Source organism: Mytilus galloprovincialis, chromosome 13 (genome assembly GCF_965363235.1).
Source record: "Mytilus galloprovincialis chromosome 13, xbMytGall1.hap1.1, whole genome shotgun sequence".
NCBI lineage: Eukaryota > Metazoa > Mollusca > Bivalvia > Mytilida > Mytilidae > Mytilus > Mytilus galloprovincialis.
Window position 1 is genome coordinate 27,128,959 of NC_134850.1, and position 18,987 is coordinate 27,147,945.

Consider the following 18,987-nt stretch of genomic DNA (forward strand, 5'->3'; position numbering starts at 1 on the left):
TATTTTAACCTCAATTACCTCATATTTATTCATTTCTTACTTAAATACCCCTTCTTTTATTATGGAAAATCATTCTTCTCCCTGATATTCACAATTAGCGATGTGCTATTTTAACATAGATTAACAAAATGATCGCTATTTGCAGATGGCAGATTTTTGGGCAACTGCAAACACTTCAATAGAAGGCTGTTCCATGAACATTAATTAATAATTGCATCTTAAAATTACAAAACAAATATTCCTTGACCTAAAACATATACATTTATCTATTTTTTTAGCATACAAATATCAATTCCCCAAGATATATTTTGCTTTTTGGATAATTTTTCATTTTTTTAGGATTTGCGATAAATTTCAATTTTCGGGAAATTTTGCGCATCGAATCTCTTATTTTTTGTTTGATTTGGAAATTCTGTATCATGTTCCATAAAGTTCATATGATCTTTTGGAAAATTTTATGGTACAAGAATTAGAAAATGGCGTTTTATTTAGTAATCGCAAATTTTGGAATGTTTTTTCATGACCTATGACCTTGATTTAACAAAAATTGCACCGTACGATTTTTTTACGACCGGGCAAAACAGAAAGTACAGATTAACAGCTTTCGAATGATATATAATACAGCCGTGAGTTAGGTGGGTGCATTAAAGTCGTTAACTAAGCGTCTTTTTGAAATAAGTCACTCGCCTAAGAGATATTACCTTTGGCTACACACCCAATGAAATCGGCGGTAAATGAAACGTCCTTGTTACTGCTCTTATGTTGTTGATATATTTACATTCGTAGTACAAATGTCTTTTGTACAACTGTTTCAAAGATTACGTCCATTTAAAATTTGTCTTTAAATAATCCTACACCTTTCTAACTTTAAGCAACTTATCTTTTTTGTAGTGGTACAAAATCCCAAAATCAATATGTATTTATTATATGTATTTTTGAATTTAATATTTGTCTAAAATAGCAAAGGAAAGTTTTGGGACATTGCGGCACAATTTAAAGCCAGCAAAATAAGATCAAATAACAGTGGTGTATCGGCGTCACCGCTCAGGGAGCTACCGTTTGATTTCAGGCTACGGGGAGGCTAGGATGAAATTTCAAGTTGAAAAAGGCAGGACAGGTGTTTGGAGTTTAAAAAAAAAAAGACAGAATGACCAACTTGACAAAAAAAAAGACATGATGACAATTTAGATCAATTTATGCAAAATAAAGTTAGGATTAACTAAAAAAAAAGTAAGAAGGCAAGACCGAATAGAGTGAAAAATAAAAAGCTTAAGGCAGGACAGAGATTGCAACTTAAAAAAAATCAGGACAAAATTTTTCATATGCATGCATAGTCAGCTATAACAGACCTTGCACTTACAGATGTAAAACAATTCAAACGAGAAAACTTACGGCTTAATTTATGAACAAAAAATAGTACGAAAAACACATCATTATGTAATTCTTAATTAGAGTTCCCTAGACTATGAACAACCACTTATACTATATATGTTACATGTATAGTTGTGTATGTCGTACTTGCTCAGGGCACTTATGATCATATATGATAAAGGTAGATCTATTCATTGAGTATTGTTATTCGACCATAGCTGGAAGTTAAATATGCGACCACAAACACATGTTTTGTTTTTTCTCCTTCACATTTGTAGCGGATTATCATTGGATTTCAAAGTAGTGGACCTTACACACGATCACAGCAATACAACAATATACTGGCCCGGAAATCCAGAATATAACTTTACAATCCTAGCTCGTGGGAATACGACCGGCGGCTTTTGGTAAGTGAAATCAAAATACATTTTAACTTTAACTTCGGGCGTTAGTAATGAATGTAACATATATACATGTCGTGTAAGCGATAAATTCGGCCTGGTAAAATATGTCTGGGCGGACAAATTTTACTAGTATAAAAAGTCCATTGTTACATATAAATTAGGTCTTTCTACTTTTTTCTACTGCCGTCTGAGATGGTTTTTTTTTTTATTTTACAACATATCGAGAGGATTTTTGGCCAATGATATCGTACAATGATGGGGATTTCAAAACTCACCCTGTGCAATCAAACACTTATTCTTATAGGAGTTATCTTCCCGCGTCCCTTCTTTCTTGTTATCTTTATTTCTCTGAAATCGTAAAAGATTTCAACAAACTGTTTTCACCAAATTGTTTGTCTACTCTTAAGAATGTGTTGGTTAAGTTTAACTGATGTGATCGAATGACATCTCATGGGAGTTATTTCCCTTCGAAAATTTAACATAGGTGATGTGTTGAATAAATTCATACATTATAAGTCAAAGAGGCCTAAAGTCTTTTAACATGAAGTCCTTGGTATATTTAGAGGAAATTGAGGCCAATGTCAAAGGTCAAGGTCATGTTCTAAATTTTGAACTTTGCTTGTTATCTTTATTCTAAAGAAACCGTAACAGTTAATGATATGATGTGTTTTCCAAATAATTGTTTACGATAGGGCGCAACTTCAACCCATCTAGGGAGCTACCATTTGATTTTTATGGGGGGCTAGGATGAAATTTGAAAAAAATAGGCAGGACAGGAGTTTTGAGTAAAAAAAAGGGGCAGGATGAGACACTTTGCAAAAAAAAAAAAAAGGCAGGATGACAATTTAGGTAAAAAAAGTCAGGATAAACTAATAAAAAAAGGCAGGACCGAATAGAGTGAAAAATAAAAAGGCAGGACAGAGATTACAACTTAAAAAAAAATGCAGGACAAAATTTTTCATCCTAGCCAATGTCAAAGGTCAATTTGACGTTCTAGATTTTGACCTTTGCTAAAAGTTCTTATGATGCTATAATCAGTTTCGTATAAAAAAAACTAGGGTTATTCCCCGACTAAAAATAACCATCGAGGTCACTTAATTGGTGAAACAGTATCATGTTTTTTGTATTTGATTGTATAAATTAGTTAATTAGCTTTCAATAAAAACAGATTGAATGATTGAAATAATTTTAAAAATTATATTAAATATACATGTTTAGAGGGGAGACAACACTGTAAACATCCTGGTTTTTTATGGCAGTGAAACTTGAAAACTTATTTGCAGCCAATGTAGCTTTTTTCGAAGCAGGAAACAAGATTTTTTTTAAATGCCAGGTTAATTTTGATTATGTAAAATGTGCATGGATCATGTCTTCATAGGTATGTACATGACCTGATTTCAGGTTATTTATGTTCAAATTAGGCATTTTTCCCCCATATGTTCTTTGGGTGGAATTTTTTAAATATATTAAAAGTACACTTTAATTTTCATTTAATTATAAACTAGAGAACATTCTGATTCCAGTGATATCTAGTTTTATACAAGTATCTTTATTAATCAGTCCACCACTAAGGGTCACTTATGCGTGGTCCCTCAAAATATGACGTCATAGAAAAAACTGTTGATTGTACCCTTACTGGTTCTTTATAAAACAATAAAGTCTTTTGCATTTGGTTGTAGACATTTCAACATTTAACAGGTCAACCGGAAATGACCGTATTTTAACCGGAAAGAGCCTATTTCAGACTAATCCTATGAAGGCTATGAAAATAAGAATTCTTATGTGTTAATATCAGTTTGAAATAACAAATTACATGGACCAGGAGTGACATTTTCAAACACCGTTTTTTTTTAATTTCATTCTTTATTAACGAGGTGGAAAGACCTTCAATTGTTCTCTGAACAATTGGTTTTTAATTTACTAGCATTTTTAGTCCGATGTTAGTAATCTATGTCCCCAGACTAATTTTCCTAGGAATTCGAGTCCATGTCATTAATATTCATGGTACTAAAAAAACGTCTATGTCCTTATTTTAAAGGAAAATATGAATAAATTAAATCATCATTTTACATTAAAACGATGGAAATTTAAATGTTATGTTTTAATATTGTTTAAGAGTTGTGTATTTATATTTTTGACTAAATCATGTCCATGTCATTAATATTCATAGGTAAAAACGTCCATGCCCATTAATTTAAAAAAGTAATATAAATGTTATGTTTTAATATTGTTTAAGAGTTGTATATCAACTTTTTTAATAGAATGTATGTCCCCAAACTAATTTTCCTTGGAAATTAGTCCATTTCATAAATATTCCTGGGTAAAAACGTCCCAGTCCTTTATTTAAAAAGGAATATTTAATGAAGCAAATTCTTTACATGTAAACAATGGAAATTCCATTTTTATGTTGTAGTATTGTTAAAGAGTGCATTAATATTTGATAAAATTCATGCCCCTAAACTAGTTTTCCTTGGAAATCAGGTCCATGTCATTAATATTCCTAGGTAAAAACGTGCATGCCCTTTATTTTAAAAAGTAAATTTAAATATATTTTAATATTTTTTTGAAATTGCTACACAATTTAAAAACATTTGATTTTTTTTAGTACATAATTTTCTTTAAATATATAGAATCAGTCTTTTTCAAAACTTTTTTTAGGTATGAAAGTAACTACTTTGGTACAGCAGAACATGGTGGAACACATCTGGATTCACCTGCACATTTTTACAAAGACAGACATCGGACACATAACATTCCGATAGAAAATTTGATCGGTCCGGGAGTTATAATTAACGTTAAGAATAAAGCTGCGGCGAATGTCGACTATCAGGTATCAATTGATGATTTAAAACAATGGGAAAGCATGTACGATCAGATTCCGAAAAACGCCATTGTCATTATGAATTCAGGCTGGCACGAGCGCTACCCGAACGCATCCCTTGTATTCAATACAGACAGTCCCACTGATTCAAGTACATTTCACTTCCCCGCCTGGCATGAAGACACCATTGAGTGGCTTATCAGTGAACGCTCAGTGAACGTCGTTGGTGTTGACACACCGTCAACTGACTTTGGACAAACTAAAACATTTGCAGTTCACATCAGCTTAGGAAAAGCCAATATTTCGGGTGCAGAAAATGTTGCAAATCTGGACGCTATACCAGAATCTGGAAGTATGATTTTTGTAGCCGTGACCAAGATTTACGATGGAAGCGGAGGTCCAGCAAGAATATTTGCAACTGTTCCCATCAAGGATACGAGTTTTGGATATACATACGGACCCATTTTTGTATTGTTTTTGTCCGCTTTATGCATATTTATCCCATTGTTAGCTCACCTGTATCATAGGACCAGGTAAGCTGTTGCCATCACTTTGCCGCGGCGTCCTTCCGTTCGTCGTTCGTAAAATTGTCTTTAAAAAATCTTCTACTCTGAAACCGCTGTATGGATTGAGCCGTCTTGATGTATACATGATGTCTACCATATCGATCACCCTTCATGACTACCGTGCGGAAAATGTAATATATGGATCTTGTAGCCGAATCTTTGTCTAATATCTCGAAAACTATAACAATAAACGAAAAGCTGGCAAGATGAAATGGTAAGCATAGCGAGTCTTATCTACCGCAAACATGTCAGACAATTTTGTCAAACTGTTTTCGATTTATTGCATATAAAAATGTTTATTTTTAGCTTTATTTTGCAGTCCTTGTCTTTTGTCTCGAAACCTTTAGTAACTAAGCTAAACGAGTAAATTAAAAAAAAAATTATTAACATGGCAGTTCTGTCTATCTTAAATATTTCAAGAAAAACCCGATAATCCTAGTATTGTCCCCCAATGGCGAGATTTTACCGATAACCACAGTTCTTGGTTGTTATATTAAAAACGAAAGGAGTATAAGGTTAAAGGTATCATTGTAAAATGCAGCACGATGACGTACATTATCTACCTACCCTGAAACCCTACGACCTGTTGTTGGACAGTTTACCCCTTAAATATTTGTTGCTGCTGATTGTCGCTATATATTATCTTGAACACTATGTGATCTCCGTTAACGTGTCAATTGCAAAAACAAACGACAGGCAGGGCCGTAACTACATTGATGCAAATGAGGCAAATGCCTCGTGTAAAAAATTTCAAAAAAAAAAGAAAGAAAAGGTTGTTTTCATATCAAATTGTTTTCACGGAAAGTCTTGCAAGAAGCAAGTTCTTTTCACTCTTTGGTGTATCCCCTGGATTTTTTTTTTTCGTTATCCATGTTTCTATTTTCCTTTTAGTTTTCAGAGTTGATGGTCTATTGTTTGAACTTCTGTGTTCCGGGCTTGTCTTTTGTTCATTTATTGTCCTACTTTATGACTTTATTCTGAGCGTTGATTTTCATTTGTAAATGTGGTTTTGCAATGTTGCATGTCCACCGATGTCCAGCATTGTGCGAGAAATATATTTTAAGAACATGCGATGCTACACAGTGGACACACAAAAAAATGTCCTTTCTGCATGGATAATTGAAATTGATATCAAAGAATACAAACAGTTTGTTTTATTGTAAATAAAACTAGATAGCTGACATGGTTTGAATTAAAGTAAGGTCACAAATTTCCCGGTATCAAATAATTTGAAGAAAAAAAACCAAGGTATTGCCATATATGACCTTTTACATCGAAAGGTTAAATTTAACTTGCATTAAGTCGTGTTGACACCCTTTAACAGATAATAAAGGAGTATGGGGACATAATCGCACACAAAGTCAATGCATAGAAAAAGTACAAATGATCAATGGTCAAAGTTTGTGTTCCTGCTCTTCATCTTGATAGTTGCCGGATGGTCTTCAACAATACTTTTAAAGAATCATTAACACCGTAAAAGATCGTAAAACAAGGTGAAGATGGTTCATAGTGTGGACATAAGCAGTACTGGTACTTAAAGTATAATACTGCAATATCACTATATTTAAATCTAGTCATAAAAAAATCACCAAAGTCTAATCATAATACAAGACAAGAACAGACAGACAGATACGGTATTAATAATTATGAGAATTACGATTTTTGCTTTATCATGGCCTACATATCGGTCTTTTAATGTTGTCTCTAATACCTAAAAGTCTTAAATAACAATGAATCTTTGTTTTTGCTTTGGGACCTGATTGTCGAAAAAAATCTCTAAAGATTAATTAAGCCGTTTCAATGCAAGAAAGAGTCTGGGAAACGCTCAGAATGCACGATTTTGCGTTATTTTTCTCAGAGCTTCTGGGGGCTTAAGCGGCCCCCAGACCCCTCGCCCAAAATGTTTTGCCTCACTATTAAAAGAGGCTAGTTACGGCCCTGACAGAACAGTTTCTATCAACCCTGAAATTTTCAGAAATTTATGAGAACTGATTCAGAAGTAATTCACCTGGAATGTTAATTTTTGGCGATCTTGCCAGTTTATAAAATACCCAAAACACAAAAAAAAAAAAAAAAAAAAAAAAAAAAAAAATGGGAGCTAATAAGTTGAAAGTGAAGATAACAAAATGTGATCTGCATGACAATTATCTCAAAATCTAAAATTATGTGTGTGAAAATAAACCTGCAACTTGGTCGTTGTATTACCTATGGTTCCAGTTGAGCGATTCAGGCTGAGTTTATTGGAGTGTCCAGTTTTAATACAAACTGCGTAATTATACGTGATTCATAATTCAATGGATATTTTTTATACCTTGATGCACAATACTATTTTATATTATAAAAGCAGCAGTATCACTTCAATAAAGTAAATTGACAAATACATGTCATTTATAGTTGATTGTAAATTTAAAAATTCACAGTTTGCATCTTATAATGGAATTTCCTTTCAATATACTCTGTCGTAATTTATAAATCACGAGTTGTTAGCAAAATTACATTCAATGTAAATGACTCTTTCGGTCCAGAAGTCAGAGCTTTTGTCCCAACATTGAAATTATGTAGGTGAAATTTTCAAATCATATATATATATATCTCAACCTTTGTGGAGATTGAGGGTCTGGATGGGGGAGGGTACATTTTTGTATTCTGTATTCTTTTATTCAATTTGTTTCTATTCTTTATATTCTTGGGTCATTATTCTCTATTCTATATATTTTAGCACCCCATTATTCTCTTTTCTCTATTTATTTGCCTTATTTTTCACTATTCTTTATTTTTTTTGTCATATCACATATCTCAACCTTTCACACACACACACACACACACACACACACACACACACACATATATATATATATATATATATATATATAAGTCTGAAAATTACACCAAACAGTGTTAGAGTTAGATTTTATACTGACAAAATTTTGTCCGTCCCTCAGCGGGATTCGAACTCACACCTTTGATACACTACAGCACCATTCGCTTAGCCTCATGTCCAGCGCTCTAGACCACTCGACCACATCCGCTATATAAAAATATAACTTCAATAGTCGTAGTGTTACCTTGTCACGGAAGGTGAATCTAGAGATAGACATGAGACACGTGTTTTTAAGCGTGTGTAGATGTTATATTATTATTTTCATACACAATGTATTTATTATTTGTCAGCAATCTAACTCTACAAATTTTATATATCATATAGGATCATGATTCATTTCATTATACAGTCACTAGAAATAAGTATATTTTACAAACAAGTCTAAACAAGTGACAAACCATACAATATACATGTCCACTGGATCTAAGAGTGATATAGATACAAGGTTAATGCAAATATTTATATAAGTCTGAAAATTACACCAAACAGTGTTAGAGTTAGATTTTATACTGACAAATTTTTGTCCGTCCCTCAGCGGGATTCGAACTCACACCTTTGATACACTACAGCACCATTCGTTTAGCCTCATGTCCAGCGCTCTAGACCACTCGACCACATCCGCTATATAAAAATATAACTTCAATAGTCGTAGTGTTACCTTGTCACGGAAGGTGAATCTAGAGATAGACATGAGACACGTGTTTTTAAGCGTGTGTAGATGTTATATTATTATTTTCATACACAATGTATTTATTATTTGTCAGCAATCTAACTCTACAAATTTTATATATCATATAGGATCATGATTCATTTCATTATACAGTCACTAGAAATAAGTATATTTTACAAACAGATCTAAACAAGTGACAAACCATACAATATACATGTCCACTGGATCTAAGAGTGCTATAGATACAAGGTTAATGCAAATATTTATATAAGTCTGAAAATTACACCAAACAGTGTTAGAGTTAGATTTTATACTGACAAATTTTTGTCCGTCCCTCAGCGGGATTCGAACTCACACCTTTATACACTACAGCACCATTCGCTTAGCCTCATGTCCAGCGCTCTAGACCACTCGACCACATCCGCTATATAAAAATATAACTTCAATAGTCGTAGTGTTACCTTGTCACGGAAGGTGAATCTAGAGATAGACATGAGACACGTGTTTTTAAGCGTGTGTAGATGTTATATTATTATTTTCATACACAATGTATTTATTATTTGTCAGCAATCTAACTCTACAAATTTTATATATCATATAGGATCATGATTCATTTCATTATACAGTCACTAGAAATAAGTATATTTTACAAACAAGTCTAAACAAGTGACAAACCATACAATATACATGTCCACTGGATCTAAGAGTGATATAGATACAAGGTTAATGCAAATATTTATATAAGTCTGAAAATTACACCAAACAGTGTTAGAGTTAGATTTTATACTGACAAATTTTTGTCCGTCCCTCAGCGGGATTCGAACTCACACCTTTGATATATATGTGTGTGTGTGTGTGTGAAAGGTTGAATTCCAAATATCTTTTGAATAAAAGAAGGTTACTATACTTCAAAAAAAGCAAATTGGAAAATTTAATACAATTTATCAAAAATAATTCGAATTTGCCAACTACATGTTCATTCTCATCTCTGAACATAAAATGTACTGCTGCATTTAGAACCAAGTTTGCCGTAAATGCATAGATTTACTAGTCACATTTGACGCATCTGCGGATAAATATTTCCTCTGCATGTGAAGAATAATTATTTCCTATATGTGGGGATAAACATGGTTGAGATTGAGGGTCTGGATGGGGGAGGGTACATTTCTGTATTCTGTATTCTTTTATTCAATTTGTTTCTATTCTTTATATTCTTGGGTCATTATTCTCTATTCTATATATTTTAGCACCCCATTATTCTCTTTTCTCTATGTATTTGCCTTATCTTTCACTATTCTTTATTTTTTTGTCATTTTTCTGCACTTTTTACCTATTATTGTCGATCTATTCTGTAAAACCATATCCACGCCCCCATAACTTCTACGAGGACTTTTATTTGCGCATGATAATTAGAATACCAAAGTGTAAAAAAAAAAAAAAAAAAAAAAATCGAAGAAAAACAGACTATACTATGGCAAAAAATAAGAAGAAAAACGATGAAATGACCAAAAACAATTTACAGAACTCTACACAGAAAACCAAGCATTGAGCAACACGACTCCACAAAACCTGGTAAACTCAAGTCATCCGGAAGTGTCAACATTTCCTTCTCTACTAGTGACATCCTGGTAAACTCAGGTGATCCGGAAGGGTCAATATTTCCTTCTCTACTAGTGACATCCTGGTAGACTCAGGTGATCCGGAAGGGTCAACATTTCCTTCTTTAACTAGTGACATCATGGTAAAACTCGGGTGATCCGGAAGGGTCAACATTTCCTTCTCTAACTAGTGACATCCTGGTAAAACTCAGGTGATCCGGAAGGGTCAACATTTCCTTCTCTAACTAGTGACATCATGGTAAAACTCAGGTGATCCGGAAGGGTCAATATTTCCTTCTCTTCTAGTGACATCCTGGTAAAACTCAGGTGATCCGGAAGGGTCAACATTTCTTTCTCTAACTAGTGACATCATGGTAAACTCAGGTGATACAGAAGAGCCAACAGTTCCTTCTCTTCTAGTGACACCCGTCGTATTACTCTGGTTAAAACCCATTGATAAAATGATAAACTATATATTCAGTGATAAGGCATCATACAATATCATATCATTTTTTTGTCTAACTCAAAAACATCACCAAAGTCATTAAACATCGGTACAAATAAAATTCTTGAACCCTACAATATATATAAGATTTAGAGAAAGTTTGTAATGGATACATGACTTTAAGGTTTAATTGATTGATTGGTTGTTTGTTGGTTTTTATATTTTGGCATATATCATGGAAGCTAATTTTTGTCGAACATGCGACTTTTGTCGCAGAAAGCCTCAGTGGCGGATCCAGGGGGGGGGGGGGGGGGTTCCGGGGGTGCGCACCCCCCCCTTTATTTTTGCCGATCAATGTATTTGTATCGGGACATATGTTTTGCACCCCCCCTTTGCCCTGGGTGCCCTGGGTTAGCACCCCCCCTTTCGAAAATTCCTGCATCCGCCCCTGAAGCCTGACATAGCGATAGTGATCCGGCGGCGGCGGCGTTAGCTCACCTCTTAAAAGCTTTATATTTTAGAAGGTGGAAGACCAGAAAGCTTCATACTTTGTATATATATGCCTTATGTCACGAAGTTTCCGTCTGTCACATGTCCATTGTCCTTGACCTTATTTTCATGGTTCAATGACTACTTGAAAAAAAAGTGAAGATTTTATGTATTGTTAATTTCTCTCTTATGAGTAATAGGATAACTATATTTAGTATGTGCGTACCTTGCATAGTCCTCATGCCCGTCAGACAGTTTTACCTGACCTCGACATCATTTCATGGATCAGTGAACAAGGTTAAGTTTTGGTGGTCAAGTCCATATCTCAGATACTATAAGCAATAGGTCTAATATATTTGGTGTATGGAAGGATTGTAAGGTGTACATGTCCAACTGGCAGGTGTCATCTGACCTTGACCTCATTTTCATGGTTCAGTGGTTATAGTTAAATTTTTGTGTTTTGGTCTGTTTTTCTTATACTGTATGCAACAGGTCTACTATATTTGGTGTATGGAATTATTGTAAGGTGTACATGTCTAACTGGTAGGTGTCATCTGACCTTGGCCTCATTTTCTTGGATCAAGTAAAGTTTATGAAATAGTTGTAGTAAAGCTTTCTATTTAGGACTATCAACATAGTATGAATGGTTAGTAAAGAAGGCGAGACATTTTAGCGTGTGCACTCTTGTTGTTAGTGGTGGAAGGCCAAGCCGTAGTGGCCGGAGAGAACCACTGACCGTTGGCAAGAATACTAAAAATGCTCATAATTCGATTATGATCGGAATCGAGTGCAGTCCGAACTAAAACACGCTAATGAATTGTAGACGAACTATACTTAGACAACTCGGCCACCAAGAGCCCCGAATTTTTTGGACAAAGGATAGACAAGAATGTTACCGATATAGAAACAACACATACATTGAAAATGAAATATGACAAATTCAACCAGTGGCGGATCCAAGGGGGGTTGTCCGGGGGTTGGACCCCCCCCCCCTTTTTTTTTTTTTTTTTAGATCAATGCATTTGAATGGGGACATAAAAATGGCTAGATCCGCCCCTGACAACACCGAAAAAGCTAATGTAAAAACAACATGAAGTCCTTTATAACAAAACTAGATTTAGCTCATGAACACCGGAAGGGTTAACAGTTAAATCCTGCTCGACAAGTGGCACCCGTTGTGTTGCTCGTGAGTTTGACTCATCTTATCGGTACTAAGCACAAAAAAAAGATCCAAAGTTCCGATCTAAGAGTACACATGCGCAGGTAGTTTAAATTCCTATATACTGACGAGTGCTGTCCCCTGACTGTTCAACGACTAAATCAGTTGAGACATATTTATCAGTCTACAATTCCAATTTCTACCAAGAAATAAGCCATGTTATCCCACACTAAAATATCACTGAAACTTAAAGAGAATTCGAAGAGTCTGAGTTATAAATTGTAGGACTTGAAAAATTGATTAAACCAAACCGGTACAGACAGGGGCTTCAAATCGAGTTACAAGATTGAATAGTTTTGGAATAATAACAATTAAGACAAAACAAAAGCAACAGCGTTAATGAACTTATATTATAACTAGTGAGATGGCTACCATATATACATTACGATCGTATCTATATAGTGCAACATGGCAATAAATAAAAGTGTTCCTTTATCAGAAGTCAACTGTCTAAATTAGTTCGAATCCTCAAAATCTAGTCCATATTGTTTGCTGTAGTATAGCTTTCCATCCTTAAGACGGATTCCGAGTGCTGCATCTTTAACTGCAAACGGATATGACGCGTCTGACTTTGGCATAACAGATTCCGAAGCTGCCATCATATCGACGATTCTCCGGAATACGTTGTCCCAGGACGTAGAGTCGGTAGAACATGGCACTTCTTTAGGTGTTTCTACCAATATGCGTCGCTCAGATGGTACCTGAAATGAATAAAATACGTGCTCAATCTTTATATTGTGATTTCTCCCTTGCAATCCACCTTTTTACTTTACAAATTAAGGTTAAGAAAACACGAAGCGACATTTGTGTACTGTACCAATAGTCGCTTGGTATCCTGCTTCTGTTGCGAGCATTTTTTTTACGGTACTTTACATTCATATTACAGTTTTGCCTCACAGTTCAATTTAGGTCCTCATCGCGTACGACGCTTCCACTCAAAGGATAGGAAGTAAATAGAACTTATATGTTTAAGGTTAAATGTTAAATTGCAGGATACAAACAATATTCGTGCATTGTAGGAACATATAAAATCTATTTGCATTCTCTACAAAACAGATGATAAAGCTCGGAGAGCCTCGCTTTTCTTCCACTTTCTAAAGCTTGTGCGAATACATTTATATATTCTTACAATGTACGAATGTTGCATAGATCTTCCCACCAGGCAAAATGATAAGAAGGTTATAAACGTTGATCAAAATAATTTCGAACCATAGTGTTTAATGTTTTCCTTTTCAAGAAATAACCGGAAAACAAAGTCATGCATGAAGGAAATTCATTCAAAAATCCATTAAAATAACATCAACGACAACAGCACATCGCTTGAAATTTTTTTGGTCAACCTTCGATTAACTAAAAAAAAACAAAGAGGCTTCTATGAGCCTGAATCGCTCTCCTGGGATGTTTGTGTAGAGCTTACATCAATGAATGATTCGTTTGATGTTAAACGTACATTAAAGCCTTTAGAAGATTGTCTCTAGCTATCTATCATAGTTTCTGCAAAAAAACTATATAAAAAATGGGAATAAGGGCAATAACTCCTATAAGGAATGAATTGACATTTTCAGTCATGTAGGTTTTACTTTACTGAATATTTTTGCTGTTGAACTTTCTCTCTATTGGTCATAAGATTCTGCGAAAATCTAAAAAAAAATGTTTCAAAGGCAACAACTCCTTTGAGGAATAAATTGACATTTTTGATAAAGTTTGAATTATTTGAAGGTCTTACTTTGCTGAATATATTTGTTGTTAGGGGACGACCATTTGATATTCTGGGGGCGGGGGGGGGAGGGGGGGGGGAGGGAGGAGGATTTTGAAAATAGATAACTCAGCCTTGATAATCACAAAAATAAATGGTTTGTTCTGTGGTAGTTTGAAAATAAATTACCTGACTTGCAATGTATAGAAAATAAATAACTCAGCAGGTCTAATCGAAAGTATGAGATGGAACCAGATTCTTCATAAATTCATCTTTTTTCCCCAAAAAAATCAGGAAACACTTCCCAAATTTTTTAATAACAAAAGTATAAATATTATTTAAATATACTTGAAATGTCTGAAAATTGGTTTCATTTAACTTGAGGTATATTGTCTCAGGAAACCTTACCTTACCTTTATTTTAACAGGGCCGTAACTACATGTAGGAAATTTCAAAACCAAACGCTTGTCTCTATATCAAATTGTGTTCACGGCCTTGCAAGAAGAAAGTTCTGTTTTCCCTCAGACTTATAGCCCTGATTTTTCGGGATCAATGTTTCTTATTTATTTGTCTTTTGTTCATTGATTGCTCTCTGTATTCTGTTAGTGTTGCATTCCTTTTGTAATCTAGTAATTTTGTTATGAACTTGATCATGAGTTTAAAAAAACAAACAGCAGCCACAGACTAACTATGTGAATTCCATTTTTGCTTTATTATGCACATTGGTCTTTTGATGTTGTCCCTAGAAACTTCAGTCTTACACTGAATTTATACATTTTGCTTTGAGACCAAAATATTGTCAAAAAATTATTAAAACAAAACTTCATTTTCAGATTACGAAACGGTCTTCGGAACACCCAGAAAGCATGACTTTGCATCATTTGTTCTATAGCTAAGTGGGCCTTCAGTGGCTCCAAAACCCTTCAAAAATTTTTTTGCCTCGCTCCGTTCGGCGTAGTATGTTTGCCAATACATTTAAAAGTGCCTAGTTATAATAAACTTTAATACTATGTATGCAGTTGGGAATTTAAAATATTCATTTCTGCAGAGGGGGATGGTTAATCTAATTAAATGGTACATAATGACTTGACTATGCTATATGTATTATTTATAATAAACAAATCATTTAAAAATTTGTATGTTTTTGAATATCAAAAATATAGTTGTGAAAATGAATAATCAGTCCCTTGCTTTAATGAAAATGAAAAATCTTGCTTCAATAGTGCAGAAAATGAATAATCTGTCCTCTTAGTTTACAAAAATAAATAACCGATCAAAAACAAATCCTCCTGCCCCCCCCCCCCCCCCCCCCAGAATATCAAATGGTCGTCCCCTTAGAATTTTTCTCTCTCTCTATCATTGATTCTGTCTGAAAGTATGGAAGGCATGCAAAGAGCTCTAGTTACTGTTAGTTCGTATCCAGTCGTCCTGGTGTAGTGGTATGTGTCGTGGCTTGATATGCTAAAGGTCTTGAGTTCGAATCCCTGCATATACACTGGATTTTTTCTACGTTAATTTTGATAGATAGTCTTTTCCGTATAATAAGTTTTATAGTGGATTTGACATTCCCGCCAAAATGTTACAGAACAAAGGAAAGCATGCATAACAAAGAAACTCAAACTGGGGTGATCTGGTAGGGGTGATCCGGCTAAGATCACCCCTGTTAGAACAAAGGAGCTGGGATGTAAAATTAAATATAGATTACATATGAGAAGAACGAAATCAGAGATCTATATTTTAATTAGATCGATATTTACAAGCCGAAAAGTGAGTTTTACCTTTATGTTTTATTTTTAGCCATGGTGGCCATGTTTGTTGAATGACCGGAATAAAAAAAAAAACTTTATACTAGAAACAAAAAGGATCAAATTACTCCAAGTTTGGTTGAAATTGGTTTATAGTTTCAGGATAGAATTTCTTAGGAAAATTATCGACGACGACAGACGAACAATAAGTGATGGCAAAAGCTAAAAATCTGTAATTTTTTTAAATGTCAATAGTTTTGGCCCGGACATACTCACCGACGTCATACTAAATGAATGAACCGATCTTGATAAGTCAGTGACCCGAACTTATCAAGTCATCGTCCAGGTTGCTCTTGAAACAAAGAAAAACACTTGTTAATATCATTAAAAAAACAAAAAATCAATCCGATAAATCGGTTATCAGATTTGCCTCATATTGATATTGTAAATTATCAACTGATCGACCACAGGCACTTGTCCCTGAAAAACCCTATATATTGGTACCTCATTCCTGTGCTTATTTGTATGTACCTATTCGAGGAAAAAGAAAATTGATATTTTAACAAAACATACTGCAACCCCCGCCACATATGCATGTTCTAGTCAAGTGGGTGTCCAAAATGAGAAACCTAGTCAGTGTTTGTTTTATTCAATGTCTTTTAATAAGGATGTAGTTTAGGTGAGGTTTTGGAAATTGGTGTCATTGTTCGGACTCCTTGGGGTTTTTCCATCAATACAGGGTTAGATATTTTGCCCCATAACACCCATTTTTCTTTTCATAAATGACTTCAATAGCTCAGAAAAGGTTATTTTCCAAAATTTAAGCAGATTCTTAATGTTTGTTCTTTCGATTTGAGACCCAAATAATACCAATGCAAATGTAAGGTAAAAATCCGAGTCAGCCTTTTCCCGCCAATTTTTAAAAAGGAGCTCCATGACCACGTGTCCATGACCTATCAATATTTTTAGCTTATTTTATTCCATAGCTGATGCTCATTCAACGATGTAGTATCAATTTCAAAACCTTGATTTTTTAAATTTCACCTAAGTACATCCTTAAAGTTTTTTTGGTAATTTTTTATCGTTTAATTTATTGACATCTTTTTTTTCCAGCCTGAGACTTAGGACGCTTGACATAGTTTGCATACAGGTCGAATGTATATATAGCCTCTCGGGAAATCGTGTGGTTGTTTGCGTCAATGAGCAACTGTATAAATTTTGAATATACCCGTGACAACCCTTTTTTAGTCAATCATGTTACTTAAACTGTTAAAAATGTTATATAGTCTTTTTTTCAAGAAAGAAACTACAATGGTGGGCGTTACGTAATAAATTAGCAAATCAAATGTCAAGCAGGTGGGCAGTACATCGGCTTATTCCAAGCGCAGTCTCAAGTTGAGACACAGGTTCACATGATCACCATTTGATCAAGAAGCCTTTTTTTTCATGATTCATCCAAAACCTTCATTTGTCGAAAAGAAATTAAAAAAAAGTGACTGTGTCAAAACTTTTAGACAAACTATCCGTGATCATCCGTTCTTGCTACTGTAACCCACTTATATCACACACAAGACCACACAATGATTCTCAGTCCACTGAAAACATATACTATTAATACTATTATATAACATGTATTTATTGAAATAACTTACAACGTCATTTGGAGCTTTTGTCATTTTCACAAACGTCGTAGTTTTACTTCCAAGAGTGTTTGTAAGTTGTCCACTTCTACTCCTCTCTTCTCTGGGCGCAACTGTCAACCGTTCGCAGGTTTCCTGAGCATTAGATGGATCTAGCGTTGCGTCATGTCTTGTGTGTGTGGCCTCATCATCTTGGCTATTAACTTCAAGCTCGTGCGTTGGTGTTGCATCATTGAGATGGATATTTGGAAAACTATTGGATCTAGATCTGTATTTGTGAAGCCTCCCGCTGGACTCGTCTTCCGGAACATCAGTTATTTTTAGGTCAACTTGACTTTTAGGATTACCTACATCAACATCATCTAATAAATCTTTTTGTCTCGCCAGACGTCTCATTCTTGCTCGTCTATTCTGAAACCATGTGCTGATGAAATTTTCAGTTTTCCCTATTGCTTTCGACAATCTTACTTTTTGAGCCCTGTCTGGCCATTTGGATGTTTTGAATAAACTTTCCAGTTTTTCAAGGTCTTTGGAATTAATTATTGTCCTACGTCTTCTTTTCTTTAGAACGAAATGTTTGTTTCTCCCTTTTGGTTGAGTGGTCTCCATTTTGAACCCTTTTTTAACTGGTACCCTACTGCCATTTTGTACCAGTTTTATAGTACAACCCTTTTAAGGTTTTTGGTAGGGAGATTCTCAAAAGTCATTATGAATACGCAAGTGTATTAAAAAAGTTAACAATTCATTTTACCTTATAATTCCCTTATAATTAATTGATTGAGTGGATGGTCGACGAGAATGAATGCAAATATTTTTTTTTATATATATATATTTTACTTCAAAGAGTTCATATGAACCAGCAATGTTGAAACTGTACCAGGATGCGTTTCGTACGCTGATCGATGATGGTTGGTATTTAAATATTTTTGGACGTGAGTTCCTCATGTACCTATTTTTTATGCCCCACTTAGCTAGGGCACTATGTTTGTTGGTATGTGTGTCCTTTCGTTCATCCGTCTGTCTGTCCCGCTTCAGGTGAAAGTTTTTGGACAATCCGGGTAGTTTTTGATGAGGCTGAAATCCAATCAACTTGAAATTTATTACATATGTTCCCTATGCTATGACCTTTCTAATTTTAATGCCAAATTATAGTTTTTATCCCATTTTCACGGTCCACTGAACATAGAAAATGAAATGAAATGGTCCTTTACAAGTCCTATATTATAGTATCCCACAAAGTTGTAGAAAGGCCCGTGGCCTCCACGTCTTTACATGTCCCAAAATAAAAATGAATAATGAAAAGGGATGGACAATCATCTAAATAATACAGTCCTTCCTCGTAACTATATATATATCTTCTACTACATTCAGACATAAGTTTTCTGGTTCCCTTTTTATCTCACCTAGCCTAAGGAGGTAAGTTAGCTTTTCACACACTGATC

The 18,987-nt window shown here is 34.5% G+C and overlaps 2 protein-coding genes across 2 annotated transcripts; one reads left to right on the forward strand and one right to left on the reverse strand.

Moving 5' to 3' along the window:
• Window positions 1–1,500: 1,500 nt before the first annotated feature.
• LOC143057846 (isatin hydrolase-like) lies at window positions 1,501–5,473 on the forward strand. The gene is made up of 2 exons (XM_076231276.1): window positions 1,501–1,778; window positions 4,434–5,473. Exons 1-2 carry the CDS (start codon window positions 1,603–1,605, stop codon window positions 5,131–5,133), a joined length of 876 nt encoding a protein of 291 aa, XP_076087391.1. The 5' UTR covers window positions 1,501–1,602; the 3' UTR covers window positions 5,134–5,473.
• Window positions 5,474–12,795: 7,322 nt separating this feature from the next.
• LOC143056735 (uncharacterized) lies at window positions 12,796–18,187 on the reverse strand. Its single transcript, XM_076229889.1, has 2 exons — window positions 17,558–18,187; window positions 12,796–13,165 (listed from the first exon to the last, which is right to left on the reverse strand). The coding sequence occupies exons 1-2, from the start codon at window positions 18,152–18,154 to the stop codon at window positions 12,920–12,922; spliced, it is 843 nt and encodes a 280-aa protein (XP_076086004.1). The 5' UTR covers window positions 18,155–18,187; the 3' UTR covers window positions 12,796–12,919.
• Between the last annotated feature and the right edge of the window lie 800 nt (window positions 18,188–18,987).